We start from the raw sequence: 15700 nt of genomic DNA on the forward strand, positions 1-15700 counted from the left end.
TTTCTCCAGCTATGTCACTGCTGAAATAAACATGTTACCACATACTATAAATCCCATTTTATTAATATTATTATACTAGTATCACATACTAAGGCCTGGAAAGTAAAAAGAAATCAATGCTTATTTTTAACAAAAGTTACAATAACTACAAAAAATAAAGTCTATATGTTCAAATGTAAAGAAACAATTACTCTTTTGACAAGCAAATATTTGTTAACTGTACTCAGTTTCATACTCAAATAATAATCCTTTCACTTAAAAATTAAATCAATTCAGTTCTTGCTTATCTGAGGAGAAAGAAAAATTAATATTAGAAGTGGAAAAGATATGCACAGCCAATGCTTTGCAAGGACAAAATTAACAGACTTGGTTACATCTAGTAACTAAGTTACTAGTTACATTCTAGAAGAAGAAAAAGATGCATCTAGAAATTGCATCACACAGCTGTCAATAAATCAGATGAGTATAATGTAAAGTGATTTGTCCAAATTTTATTACATACTTGGCTTACCTATGAACAACATGGTAATTCTGAATACACCTTTTGTGGTATCCAGTTTGGCTGTGGGGGAACACTTAAAAACACTTCAGCAAAACAAACGTGAAATCTTTTGCACATACCAGCATATTTACTACTAGCTAGATGAGCTAGAATTCAAAAGACAAGCACCAGGTAATATTAGGATTAAGGACTTAATAGAATACAGGCTACTTGATTATGCTAGTGATTATTTAAGAATTCTACCTCTCCACAGGACATCCATGTAGTTTGACTACCACTAAAATATACTGTTCAGGGTGGGGTAGGGGAAGAAAGAAAAGTATTTCAGAGATGCAAATTAAAAGAAGCTTTTGGTTGATATTGTCATAGCAAAAAATCTCCACAATAATTACACCAAAGTGATGCACATTTAATTATTCAAGAACTGCACATCCTACACTTCATACAGGCTCCTTTTATGGGAAGTTTCCCAAAGAGCAGGAAACACCCTGTTCTTCAGAGCTGTCTGAAAAAAGACAAAGGAGTATTCTGGAATACAAAAAAGCTTGTAATAGCAAATATGCTACCAACTGACCAAAACTCTCTGCTCCTGTTCCCTGGCTCTTCAAGTCAAGAACAAAAGACCTGAGAATAAAACTAGGGTCAGGGTATGAGTCACACCACAGGTGATTACGTGTATAAACTGCATACAATTTCTTCATAATTTCTCTGAAAGGGCTATTTTAAAATTAAACAACTACCTTTGAGCAAAAATACACTAAAAATGTCTGTATATTTAACAGAACAGAAAAGGGACTACTACCCTCACTTCAACAAAACTGAAACAGTTACATGAATCAGAAAATGCTACTGACGTTCAGACCGTTTGAAAATCAAACATGTTCGGAAACTCTTAATACAGCAAAGGGCAATTCCAGATATAACACTAAAAATATAATGTTTTCTTAAAACACAGAACCATAGACTACTTATGGTTGGAAAGGATCTTAAGATCATCAAGTTCAACCTCCCCTTTCATAAGCAGGGACCCCACACTAAACCATGTCACCCAAGGCTTTGTCCAACCCGGCCTTGAACACAGCCAGGGATGGAGCATTCACAACTTCCTTGGGCAACCCATTCCAGTGTCTCACCACCATAACAGTAAACAACTTCCTCCTTATATCCAATCTAAACTTCTCCGGTTTTAGCCTGTTACCCCTTGTCCTGTCACTACAGTCACTAACGAACAGTCCCTCACCAGCATCCCTGTAGGCCCCCTTCAGATACTGGAAGGCTGCTAAGAGGTCTCCACGCAGCCTTCTCTTGTCCAGGCTGAACAGACCCAACTTTCTCGGCCTGCCTTCATATGGGAGGTGCTCCAGTCCCCTGATCATCCTCGTGGCCCTCCTCTGGATTTGTTCCAACAGCTCCATGTTCTTTTTATGTTGAGGACACCAGAACGGCACACAGTACTCCAAGTGAGGTCTCACGAGAGCAGAGTAGAGGGGCAGGATCACCTCCTTCGACCTGCTGGTCATGCTCCTTTTGATGCAGCCCAGGATTTGGTTGGCTTTCTGGGCTGAGAGTGCACACTGCTGGCTCATGTTCATTTTCTCATTGACCAGCACCCCCAGGTCTTTCTCCACAGGGCTGCTCTTAAGCTTTTCTCTGCCCAACCTGCAGCTGTGCCTGGGATTGCTCCGACCCCCACGCAGGACCTTGAACTTGGCACGGTTAAACATCATAAGGTTGGCATCGGCCCACCTCACAGGTGTGTCAAGGTCCCTCTGAATGGCATTCCTTCCCTCCAGCATATCAACCGAACAACAAGCTTGGTGTCACTGGCAAAGTTGCTGAGGGTGCACTCAATTCCACTGTGCATGTCACCAACAGAGATGTTGAACAAGACCAGTCCCAAAACCAATTCCTGAGGGACACCACTCGTTACTGATCTCCAGCTGGACATTGAGACATTGACCATAACTTTGTATGTGCAGCCATGCAGCCAGTTCTCTCTCCACCAAGTGGTCCACCTATCAAATTGATGTCTCTCCAATTTAGAGACAAGGATGTTCTGTGGGACAGTGTCCAACGCTTTGCACAAGTCCAGGTAGATGACATCAACTGCTCCACCCCTGTCCATCACTTCTGTAGCCCCGTCATAGAAGGCCACCAAATTGATCAGGCAGGATTTTACTCTAGTAAAGCCATGCTGGCTGTCACCAGCCATCTTGTTGTTTTTCATGTGCCTTAGCATGCCTTCTGGATGAATCTGCTCCCAGATTTGGCAGGCATGGAGGTGAGTGACTTGTCTGTAGTTCCCTGTGTCATCCATTTTCCCCTTCTTGAAAATGGGGGTTATATTTCCCTTTTTCCAGTCATTGGGAATTTCACCTGACTGCCATGATTTTTCAAATATGATGGACAGAGGCTTTGCAACTTCATTTGCCAGCTCCTTCAGGACCTGTGCATGGATTTCATCAGGTCCCATGGACTTGTGCATGTTCAGGTTCTTTAAGATGGTCTCAAACCAGATCCTCTCGTACAGTAGGCCTCAGGTGTTCATTCTCACAGCCCCTGCATCTGCCTTCCAAGACTTGGGTGGTGTGGCCAGAGCATTTGCCAGTGTAGACTGAGGCAAACAAGTCATTCAGAACCTCAACCTTCTCCAAATCCAAGGTAGCCAGTTCTCCTGATGGCTTCTGGAGAGGGCCCACATTGTCCCTAGTTTGTCTTTTACTTGCAATGTACCTACAAAATCCCTTCCTGTTATCTTTCACATCCCTAGCCACATTTAATTCTAACTGGGCCTTAGCTTTCCTAATCTAGTCCCTAGCTTCCCAGACAACATCCCTGTATCCTTCCCAGGCCCCCTGTCCTTTCTTCCACCTTTTATAAGCCTCTTTTCCCCCTCAAAGTTTCCTCAGCAACTCCCTATCTAAGGAGGTCTCCTGACACTCCTGCTGCACTCTCTTCTAGTTGGGACACAACACTCCTGAGCTTGCAGAAGAAGATGATCCCTGAATATCAACCAGTTTTGGCCCCCCTTGCCCTCTAGGGCTATATCCCATGGAACCTTACTAAGCAGGTTCCTGAAGAGGCCAAAGTCTGCTCTCTTGAAGTCCAGGGCAGTGAGCTTGCTGCATTCTCTTCTCGCTGTCCTGAGGATCTCAAATTCGACTATTTCATGATCACTGCATCCAGGCTGCCCTGGAATATCACATTTCCAACCACCCCTTCCCCCTTGGTGAGCACGAGGTCAAGTATGGCACCTCTGCTTGTCGGCTCCTCTATTACTTGCAGAAGGAAGTTGTCTTCCACACTATTGAGAAACCTCCTGGACTGCTAGTGCCGGGCCATACTGTTCCTCTCTAACAGGTATCAGGGTGGTTCAAGTCTGCCATGAGAACATGGGCCTGTGAGTGTGAGGCTGTTTCTCTCTGTCGAAGGAGGGCTTCATCCACAGAGTCCTCTTGATCAGGTGGGCGGTAACAGATTCCCACAATAATGTCTCCCAGCACTGTTCTCCCTCTGACCCTGACCCACAAACTCTGTTAACTGATCACCTGTCCCCATACAAGAGTTCCATATTCTCCAGCCCATCCCTAACATGAATAGCAACTTTCCTCCCTGCCAGGCCTATCTTTTCTGAAGAGACTGTAGCCTTCCATTCCAACACTCCAGTCACAGAAGACATCCCACCATGTTTCTGTGATGCCTATTGTATTATAGCCTCGTAGATGTGCACACACCTCTAATTCCTCTTGTTTGTTCCCATACAACAGGTGTTTGTATAGAGGCATCTGAGCTGAGCTCCAAATGAAGTCGGCTCATTGGCTGGAGCAGCTGGAATATCTCTACATCACTCAGCATTTATTATAGGTGCTGGCAACTGACTGGGAGTGTTGGGATGGAATTATGCTCCCCTCTCCCAACACATCTAGTTTAAAGCATCCTTGACCAGCCTCCTACCAAAACTGCTCTTCCCCTTTTTTGTCAGAGCAGCTCCACCAGCCTCCAGTAGACCCAGCCTCCCAAACTGAGTCCCATATTCTAACTACCCAAACCCCTGACTATGGCACCACTATTCTAACCATTTATTAACCCTGCAAATCCTCCTAGCCTTTTTAGGGTCCTCCCTTTTATCCTGAAGAATTGACAAAAAGACTGTCTGAACTCCAGAGCCCCTAACCACCTCTCCCAGGGCTCTGTAGTCCTTCTTTATGTTCTCTGGGCTACTGCTATCTGTATCACTAGCAGCCACATGGACCACTAGAACTGGGTAATAGTCAGTGGGACTTGCTAGTGCAGCCAGCCTCTCAGCACCAACCCTGATCTGAGCCCCTGGTAGGCAACACACCTCACTTGAGAGCTGGTCAAGCTGACAGATGAGTGCCCCTCTGCCTTTCAAAGTAGAGTCTACTGTGACCCACCTCTTTTTCCTGGCAGCACCAGTAGTGATCTTCTTTACCAGTGCATCAGCTGGTTGCTCTGTTGCGAGGGTGCGTCCTCGTTAGCCTCCTGCGGAACCGTGAAGCAGTTTTGGCTGGGGACAGATTTAGAAAGAAGCTCCTTGCTTTTAATTGTCCTCTTCCTCCTTTTCTTATTGTTTTCTTTTGTTATTAGTTCACATCTTCCCAGGTTAATGCCCTCCTTCTTCCCTCCATGAGCTACAATCGACGACTGACGCCCTTGCACAGTTTGGGCCTGAAGCAAGCAGTCCTGCTTCCTCTCAGCTTCCCTGACATCTTTTAACCTATTGACAGCATCCTGCAACTCAGCCATTTGCTGCAGGAGGACCTCCACCTGGGCGCACGAGTGCGGCCCTGCCCATTGTGCACCCTCACCTCAAGAGACCAATGCAGGCACTCTCTATACTACAAGCTCTGTGCTGCAGCCTCCCCTCTCATCGGCTCTTTCTGGTGTGGACCCTACCACTGCTGGAGCAGCCAGAGCAGAGTTCCCAGAGAGGACTCTGGTCATGAGACGAGTGCTCACTATCCTGCTCCCCTGCCCATGGGAACTGCTGTGCCATGTCATGCCCTACTCCTGGTTGCTCATGCTCCCTGGGGCAGGTTTTTACCTGCCAGTCAGGGCGGGTGCTGCTCCTCTTGGCTCCAGCCCCTGTGAGTCCCTGCTCACGCCAGCTGAGGTGCCGGCTCCTGGGCAAGTCCTGTTGAGGACCTGAGGCTCTTTCGGCAGCTCTCACCCTCCGAGTTGAGGCTCCTGGACGGTGAGTTTCCCCCTGCTCAGGTGTTGGAGGCATCACCTCTCAAGCTACTCACCTCAGCAACTGACCCAAAACATCTTACTTGGCCCATGGAGGTTGTGCACACTGTATAGTTTGGTCCAACAGCATGTCTTTTTGGCTGTGCCCACTCCCCCATAGCTTTGATCCTCTTCAAGTCCCTACAGAACTGTGTAAGAACTAACTGCCCTTAAAGGCTTACTCTGCAGTTATTTAAAACCATTATAAGCTCATCACAAAGGGTCAGTCAGGGGAAGGAAGGTAGATGCTGGAACACAGGTACCCAAATGCCTCAATGCAGGTTAACTGTCCCTTCTCCCTTGAAAGATTCTTAGTAACTTGCACAGAATCTTTCAAAAATGTAGCAAAAGGACAAAGATTTTAATAAGAAAAGGCAAATACATTGTTATTCTATAGAGCTGATGTTTGACTGATATCCCAAACAAAATGGTAAATGTATGCAAAGACACGTGTAAACGTTTCACTAACCAGATAGCCCCAGAGTTGTTTACGCTGCAGTTTTTTTAGAACTGAGGAAACCTCAAACTATTTTCCAAAGGTGTATTTTGGTTTGAAGCAGCAGCACCATTCTGGAATTAAACTTATGACTAACACCACTTAACCAGGCACTGCTCTAGTTTGCAGAGGAGTCTCAATGTGCATGCGCTAGCTTTCTTTTAGAAGTAAGTAACCAAGAAGTTTCCCTGGAGGTACGCATCAAACATGCTCTAACTCTTCACATCTCCATTACAGTCTGAACAGATGACTAATCCTTTGGATGGATGGTTTTTAAAGTCTGTTCTTCTGACAGAAAAATAGACCTTCTCTGAACAGTAACTGGACTAAAAGACTTCCAGAGATACATTTTAGAGAGTAAATCTATGGCTCTCTCAAAAATACCAGAACTTCACACAGTGTCAACGCAAGCACCATGGCACTAACTGATTTGATTTTCTCCTGTTGTTTCAAACTATTTGCTAATTTAAAGCATAAATTTCTGTGTCCAATAATTCTCACTTACCAGTTTCTTATTCTAATTTAACACAATACAATTTACCCTGGCTACTAAAGTAGCACAGAACTCTCTGAAGGTTTCTTCTTGCAAAGGTAGATTAACCCGTGCAATGCTTGCTGTCAAAGGTAGACTGCTGCAGAACTCAAGTACACTTCTTTCAAGTTAGCTCAGATATTTGCACACGACACTGATAAATGAAGTTAACATGCTGCCTGTATGGTACACAATGAGGAATCATAGTGACACGTACAACCTGAAAAAAACACTTTCAATCATTAAGTGGTGGAAATTAGCTTTAAACTTGGTATTATCATCCTCTCACAGTAGTTAATAAAATCCATTATAAACCAGAATTCATTCCAATTTATCTGAATATTCATTAGCAGCTCAGGATACATCCTCTCATCTTTAGCTTTGTGATGATTTTAACATATACTCAATGCTGTTAGTATGATTCTAATGCCTTAGTATGAAGATGTACTTCTTATTTTGTCCTAAAAAATTATAGAAAAAAAGCAGGGAAAAAATGCAAAGAACTGATAGAGAACTAAAGACTTATTTACAAGACTAACAAAAAAAGGCAAACTAAGATCTGTGCAACTACAAAAAAATCTCCTTCCAGCAAAACGGTCTCAGCTTTCCCAGAATCAGGATGAAATTAAAAGGTTTATATGTCTGAACATTTCCACTTAAATCTTATTTCCTACAAAACCTGTATTTATAAAGATGTTTTCTCTTTCTAACCATCCATCTGAAATAATGTGTCAACCTTACTCCAGATTCAGTGGATTTTGCTAAATTTAGCAATTTCGGAAGAATAAAAAGCTTCTCAGTAAGAAAAAAACAACAAAAAAAATAGAATGAAAGAACAGTACACACTACCCCAAAAACAGTGCAACAGTACTCCAGTCATGTGTTGAAGTGTGAGTGGGAAAGCAGACACTACAGGTATTTGTGTGAAGAGTAGAATCATACAGTTTGGGTTGGAAGAGCTCCCCAGAGGTCATCCAGTCAAACCACCCTGCAATGAGCAGGGACATCTTTGACTAGATCAAGCTGCCCACAATCACGTCCAGCCTGGCCCTGAATGCCTCCAGGGATAGAGCAGCCACCACCTCTCTGGGCAACCTGTTGTGAAAGATGAAGTCTTTACAATGAAAATATTCAAGCAAGTTGACAAGATTCCCTTGCAAGCTATGTTTCCTTAGCTCTACTGGTCATGGAATAATGTCTTCACTGAGTTACTGCTGCTGCAACAGAAATATTTAAATCTTAATTAGCCAGAAAAATCCAGACAACAAATTTTACCACATCTGTTTCATGTCTTCTTTCCAGCAGAAGTCGGAAGGCATTAGCTGTAATCTTGTTGTCTTGGACACCTTGTCCAAGGCCACGGTTGTCATCCTGCATAAGTCGACGATCCATGATCACTTCTAACTGACCTGAAAGAGCAATACAAGAGCTATACTAGTAAATAGAACATGTAAAGCTTGTATTAAATGTAAGAAAAATACCCTAAAATATAACTTAAAGAATCGCCTTTTTTTTTTTTGTCTTGCATATGGAACAGTAATAGCAGATCAATCCTGTTAGGCCTGATTATGAAAACAGTTAATATCTTTGGGCTTTGGCTGTTAATATTCTTCAAAAAATTTTTCACAAGCCTTTCAGCAGAAGGTCCTGCAAATTTTTATTGAGTCTAAATAGTAGTTTAACATGAAAAGTTACTACTATTAACCTGCATCTATAACAAGAATACTTGGCACATAAAGCATCGAAGAAGAGAATCAGCCCAAGTAGCTGCAGCTGTATGGATCTTCTGTATAGGAACTATTATAATCTTATACTCCATTAAAAAACACACCTCCCAGACACATTTTTTTCTTTTTTGTTTTTGTTTCACAGTTGGAGGCAGAAGGAATCATAGAACATTAGAACTATGGAACACCAGGTTAAAAGAGATCTCAAGGATCATATGGTCCAACCTTTCTTGGCAAAGCATGACCTACATGCGCCAGTATCCTGCCCAGCTGAATCTTAAAAGTGTCTCTTGTTGGGGAATCCACCATTTCCTTGGGGAGATTATTCCAATGGCTGATTGTTCTCACTGTGAAAAATCTGCCTCGTGTAAAGTTGGAACCTCCCCAGGGGTAACTTCTGCCCATTACCCCTTGTCTATTCCATGTGATTTGCTGTAAAAAGAGAATCTCCATTTCCTTTGTAGCCGCCCTTTAAATACTGAGACATGGGGATAAGGTCTCCCTTGAGACTTCTCCAGGCTGAACAAACCCAGTTCTCTCAGCCTTTCCTCATACAGCTTCCCAGTCTTCTAACTATGTTTGTGGCCCTTCTCCGGACCCTTTCCAGACTATCCACATCTTTTTTGTACAGCGGGGACCAAAACTGAACACAGTAGTCCAGGTGTGGCCTGTCAAGTGCTGAGTAAAGCGGGATAATGACAACTTTGTCTCTGCTGGTGAAACTCTCATTGATGTAACCCAGCACCCTGTTGGCTTTCTTTGCCACAGCTGCACACTGATCACTTCTATTGTGCTGGTTTTCTACCAACATGCCCAGGGTCCCTTTCTACAGAGCTCCACCCCAGCCACGCAGCCTTGCTGCACTCTTAGGTTGGGTTTGACCAGGTGCATAACCTTGTCCTTGTTGAACTTCATAAGGTTCTTGTTAGCCCACTCTTCCTCCCCAGGTGGCTCTCCCTTCCAAAGTGTCCACTTCCCAATTCACTCTGGTATCATTGGCAAACTTGGCCATAGTACATTTGATCCTACCATCCAGAACACTTATGAAGACACTGAACAGCATTGAGCCCAATATTGACTGGTGTGGACCACACTGGTAACAGGTCACCAGCTGGAAAAGTTCACCACCACCCTCGGTGTGCAGCCAGTCACCAGCACTGACCACTTGTCTAGAGCTTCTCTTGGAGGAGGCTGTGGGAAAGTGTACCAAAAGCCTTGGAGAAATCCAGGTAGACAATGCCCACCACTTGCCCCACATCAACTGAGCATGTTACTTTGTCCTAGAAGGTGATCAGCTTTGTCAAGCGTGATTTGCCTGCAGTGAACCTGTGCTGCCTTTTCCCAATCCCATGCTTCATTTGACTTGTGGTAGGCCCTAAGTGGTTTTATTCCATAATTTCCCCAGGGACTTTTGTAAGACTCATGGGCGTGTAATTCCCTGGATCATCCTTTGAGTCCTTCTTGTAGATGGGGGCAACATTTGCCTTCTTCCAGCCTTCTGTAATATCCCCCAATCTCCATGACTTCCCAGAGATTACAGAGAGCAGCCTCACAAGGACATCAGCCAGCTCTTTTAACACCCTCAGGTGGATATTGTGGACACAGGAAAACCATGTGGCAATACAGTATATAAATGCTTATAATCACTCCTTCTTGTAAGAGTATTTTCACTTGTGGGAGTATGAAAGTACTTTGCACCAGGTGAACACCAAGTATGAAGTTTTGAGTTTATATTGAACTGTAGAACTGCCATTCAAAATAGCTCTTTAAGCATTACATTAAATTATATCATATCATTCACAACAGCCCTGAGTACGACTTGGGGGTGCTGGTCAATGAGAAAATGAACATGAGCTGACAGTGTGCGCTCTCAGCCCAGAAAGCCAACCAAATCCTGGGCTGCATCAAAAGGAACGTGACCAGCAGGTCGAAGGAGGTGATCCTGCCCCTCTACTCTGCTCTCATGAGATCTCACTTGGAGTACTGCGTGCAGTTCTGGTGTCCTCAACATAAAAAAGAACATGGAGCTGTTGGAACAAGTCCAGAGGAGGGCCACGAGGATGATTAGGGGACTGGAGCACCTCCCATATGAAGGCAGGCCGAGAAAGTTGGGTCTGTTCAGCCTGGACAAGAGAAGGCTGCGTGGAGACCTCTTAGCAGCCTTCCAGTATCTGAAGGGGGCCTACAGGGATGCTGGTGAGGGACTGTTCGTTAGTGACTGTAGTGACAGGACAAGGGGTAACAGGCTAAAACCGGAGAAGTTTAGATTGGATATAAGGAGGAAGTTGTTTACTGTTATGGTGGTGAGACACTGGAATGGGTTGCCCAAGGAAGTTGTGAATGCTCCATCCCTGGCTGTGTTCAAGGCCGGGTTGGACAAAGCCTTGGGTGACATGGTTTAGTGTGGGGTCCCTGCTTATGAAAGGGGAAGTTGAACTAGATGATCTTGAGTTCTTTCTAACCCTAACCATTCTATGATTCAATAAATAGCCTTATGGAAGATGACATTTGTATCTTTTCAAGTTTCTATCTCCAGAAGGAAATCAGCTCAGGGCATGTAATTAATGTTGTTATGGTTCCTGCACACTGAATCATCAAACAAGTGTACTGGTTTCCTAAATAAAACTGGCAGACTGAAATACTTGTTTCCTAAATAAGAAATGCACAATTTAAACTACCAGATAAGGCTACTTAGTAAGCTATTCTCTTTCATATTTCTTCATTGTTCTACAACTACTTATCCAATTTTCCTAAATACTTGTTCTTCCCTTCCCTCAAGTAAAACCAGATTTTGTGTATCCAGGATAGAAGTCAGCTGGAAATGATTTAAGAAAACAAACAGCTTTCTGTACTAAGGTATAAGGCTAGGATTCTGCCTCAAATTGATGATCTTTGTGGACTGCTGTATGAACATGGGTTGACAGAGAGATATGATAAATCCAAAACCACAGTAAGAAGGACTCACCTATGACAAAATTTTGTCAAAATCTTCAAACAGAACTTAGAAGATTTAAATAAAAAGCTACTTAACTGCATTTCCTGCATTCTTTAATAAGCTAGGATAATGAAGACTGACAAAATAAAGCTTTATGATTTCTTAAGAGGATTGTGAACAGCAAATATAATCAGTGCTTCTAAAGTCAAAGATAAACACTCCCCCCCCCCCCAAAAAAAAAATCATTAGAAAGCCAAACAAAAAGATTGTTTTAAAGAAACATCTGGTTCAAAGATGGTGTAATCTATTGCATTAGGGTTCAGGATGTAACCAATCCCTTCTACCCCATTAATTATCGATCAGACTGCAGGGAAGTCCAACTCTAAAAGACAGTGGTGAATCCTGTCTATCTGGAGGTGTTCCCTGGGGCATGGAGGATAACCCACTAGATAGGAAATTAGAACAGAAGTGGATGAACTTACAAGGTGGAGAATGTTCAGCATCTAACACTAAAAAATGATTATACATCCAATCCCATAAACAGGGAGAAAGTAGGAAGCAGAAATAAATCTGTGGCATATGTACTTTACAGTTTTGATCAAGTCTCTCAGAAGCTGATGTTGAGAACTGATGACAACAAAGTGAGAAATCCTACTCCATACTGCTGAGATCATCTGATAGCTTGAGAGTTAAGTGCTCCATTGTAAGGAACCTGTCTCTAATCCAAGAATGACATAAGAAACAACCATCTGTTCATAGAAATCTCAGATGATGGGTTATGCCTTGAATCAGACAGCCTTGGACACAGAGACACACAGTTACTAAAGGCACTTGGCTAAACTGCAGTGTTTTTTAATTTTATTCCAGGATCCCCTTGAGATACTGAAGGGCCCTCAAAAGAAGTGTCATGAAGCATACGACTTTCAGTAGACACAGAGCCTTCAGCTTCATTTTTATTCTCTTTTAAGGAGTCCAACATGCCCACAGAACAAAGGTAGTAAACAAGAGTCATTTCATAAAATATGACTAATGATAACAAGTCAGATGAATATATTCTCTTCCCTTTTTTTTTTTTAATTTAGTGAAGGAAGACTAAACAGTTGATGTTGCTAATTAACTGTTAACCTTGCATGACTAAGTCTGACAAAGAGTGACATAATTAAGAAATTTATGTCATGACCAAGTATGAGATACATCTTTTGCTTTTTTATTTAACTGGAGTAAGGAAAAAGCCTCTAATGTCCTCTGAGTTGAAATGAATGCTCACAGAAAGCCAGTAACTTCCTAATACTTAACTGTAGCATGTCAAACAGTGCTAGCCTTAGCTTCCATAACATGAAGACAGAGATTGGAGGTCTATGTGGACTTAGATCATAGAATGGTTTGGGTTGGAAAGGACCTTAAGAACATCTACTTCCACGGCAGGGGGAGCCCTCACCCTAGACCAGGCTGCCCAAGGCTCTGTCCAACCTGGCCTTCAACACTGCCAGGGATGGAACATTTATCACTTCTTTAGGCAATCTGCACCACTGCCTCAACACCCCTCACAATAAAGAACTTCTTCCTTATATCTAATCTGACCTTCCCCTGTTTAAATTTGAACCCATTACCCCTTGTCCTATTGCTAGAGTCCCTAATGAAGAGTCCCTCTCCAGCATTCTTGTAGGCCCCCTTCAGGTACTGGAAGGCTGCTATGAGGTCTCCACGCAGCCTTCTCTTCTCCAGGCTGAACAGCCCCAACTTTATCAGCCTGTCTTTATACAGGAGGTGCTGGAGCTCCCTTATGATCCTCATGGCCCTTCTCTGGACTTGTTTCAATAGCTTCATGTGCTACTTATATTGACGACACCAGAACTGCACACAGTACTCCAAGTGTAGTCTCATGAAAGCAGAGTAAAGGGAGAGGATCACCTCCTTCAACCGCTTGGTCACACTTCTTTTGACCCAGCCCAGAATAGTGGGCTGTGAATGAACACCAGATGTTGCATTATTCTGTGATGCAGAGGCTAGGATTGTTAATGAACAGACACCATCACACAATAACAAAGTGTGTGCCCACTAATTTAGTTTCTAGTACCCAGCAAGAGACTACAAATATTTGGTGGTGTCAAGCTCATTTACAAGATCAGGCTAAAGGAAATGTGATTACTCCCAGTGGAAGGCATGGAAAAAAAGTGGTTTGGGTCTTGCATCAGGTGGTGCTGGAACAAATGCCTGATATTTCCAGCACGGTTTCATGAAACATATTGGCCTACAGGCCAGCATTAACTCTTTGGCTTAAAATTAATTAGGCTTGCTAATACTTCCATCAACCTAGTGCAGTAGTCACCTTTTGTCAGAATAAACACTAATATCACATTTTTCTGTAAAGAAACTGGGAAGTACATTTTGGTATAGTTTCTGATACACATTTTTCCTTCAAAGTATTCATTTCATTGTTTTTCAAAACCATATAAATTTAAACTCACAATATATTACAGCAAGGAATTGTACATCTTAAATTATGAATTGCATACCTTATTTTCCCACGACTTGCTAGCCTTATTTGCATGCTCCTTCATACTGGTAGCAGTATAGACTGAACAACTGACTACTCTTTCCATCACTCCAGGTCATTCATCATAGCTTTCTTTGCCTTGAGGGACAAGACTGTGTTCTTTTGGAATTCTTAATATGAATTAATTTTACTTGTCAACATATTCATCAACTCTCTCAAAGTACTCCATTAAATTTGCAAAGTATGGTTTTGCTTCAGAGGAAGCATGTTGATTATTAGCCAGGATAATTTTTATCCTTTATTTCCCTAATTTTAGTGTTAGAAAAGCTGCTATGTTTTCCTCTACAGGGATGTTAGGCTATACTTGCATATACCTTTATATGCATATACCTTTATATTGCTTTATACCTTAAAGCAAACAAGCAAATCAAAACACATGATCAGCATCACATCTCTCTTAAGCCCTCTGCTACCACAGCAGTACAAAACAGAACAGAGCACTTAGTTTCACTGTTTCATCCTTGAGTTCCATCAAAGTTCTTAAGTGAAAAATATCTGGTTCTGAAAACTTATTGCCCATTTTGTCTTTTTCATAATTTCTTTCCTCTGTCTCTAGTTTGAGACAGATCTTCCACTGAAGATGACAGGATCTCATGTGAGAACCTCTACGTCCTCCCTTACTGACATATTCTAAGACTTGTCAGAGTTGGAGAAATGCATTTTATCAAATGCTAGTATGTATGGTAATCTCTGAACGAGCTATTTCAGACAATCATGAAGGACAGGCCTTTATAATATCTATCATACTTACCATTTTTCAAGCTTGCAACACCTAGAGACTGAGCTGAATGAAGTGTCAAACGAACACCAGCATCTTGGATATAAGCCATGGTAGTCATAGGATAGATATTTGCCTGAAGAGGTAACTTGCTCATCGTCAGTCTGGGCTGGATCTGCAGTATGAACATGAACTTAAATAAAACACATTCTTTCTATGCATTTAAATTTCTAAGACCTTTTCAAACATTTATCCCATGTGCTTTAGAAGCAAAACCAGCACAAAAGCACTCACTTGACTGTATTATTTAGCTTTTTAGAGATTTGTGGCTAAAATTACCACTTTGGAAATGATAACTTCAATGTACTTTTAGATTCATCAAGAGAACCTAGAAAAAAGGAATAATCACAGTTAAAGAATAAGAGAACTTTTTTCTCCTCTAGAGACCAAGCAGTGAATAGATTCAAGGTAGAAGAAAATGAATTGTTGGTTTGTAAAAGCCGTAGTGGAATTCTTCAATAGTACATAATAAATGAATAGTAGTATTAAAATTATTTTCAAGTTTAAATATTCACTTTTCTGTCTCCAGCAAAATGCACTACTACACATTAAGTGGAAAAAAGCACTCTCTTACCCAGCAGGTATGGTTTTCAATCTACTTGCAAAACTATTTTTAGCAAGAAAAGAAGGTGAGTAAAAGAAAATTTTCTTTCTTTTGTATGTGCTGTAGAGTTCAAGACAAGAAAATGGTCACACTGTATTTCACATGACACATTACTAATAGGAAAAGTTAATTACACTTCAAAATACTTCACTTATTTCCATCCTAGCAGCAAGCAGTTGTTTGCTAGGTCTGAGTTGCTGGACCTTATGCACATCTGGCATTGTGCTATCTGAAGGCCTCTAACTAAATAGACAAAGTAGAGAGGCATACAGATATACAAACAACTACCCGGTAGCTTGTCATAACTTGCAGTTTATAG

At 42.1% G+C, this 15700-nt stretch overlaps 1 protein-coding gene across 1 annotated transcript in view; it reads right to left on the reverse strand.

Annotated features, from left to right (window-relative positions):
* Window positions 1–15700, reverse strand: part of MAN2A1 (mannosidase alpha class 2A member 1) — a 116929-nt gene that overhangs the window by 14061 nt on the left and 87168 nt on the right. Inside the window, exons 18-19 of the mRNA XM_005141196.2 lie at window positions 14751–14892; window positions 8056–8189 (exon numbers count right to left, since the gene is read on the reverse strand). Of these exons, the coding sequence (XP_005141253.1) occupies window positions 8056–8189; window positions 14751–14892 (276 nt within the window). The remainder of the gene's footprint in view (window positions 1–8055; window positions 8190–14750; window positions 14893–15700) is intronic.

Source organism: Melopsittacus undulatus, chromosome Z, assembly GCF_012275295.1.
Source record: "Melopsittacus undulatus isolate bMelUnd1 chromosome Z, bMelUnd1.mat.Z, whole genome shotgun sequence".
Lineage (NCBI taxonomy): Eukaryota > Metazoa > Chordata > Aves > Psittaciformes > Psittaculidae > Melopsittacus > Melopsittacus undulatus.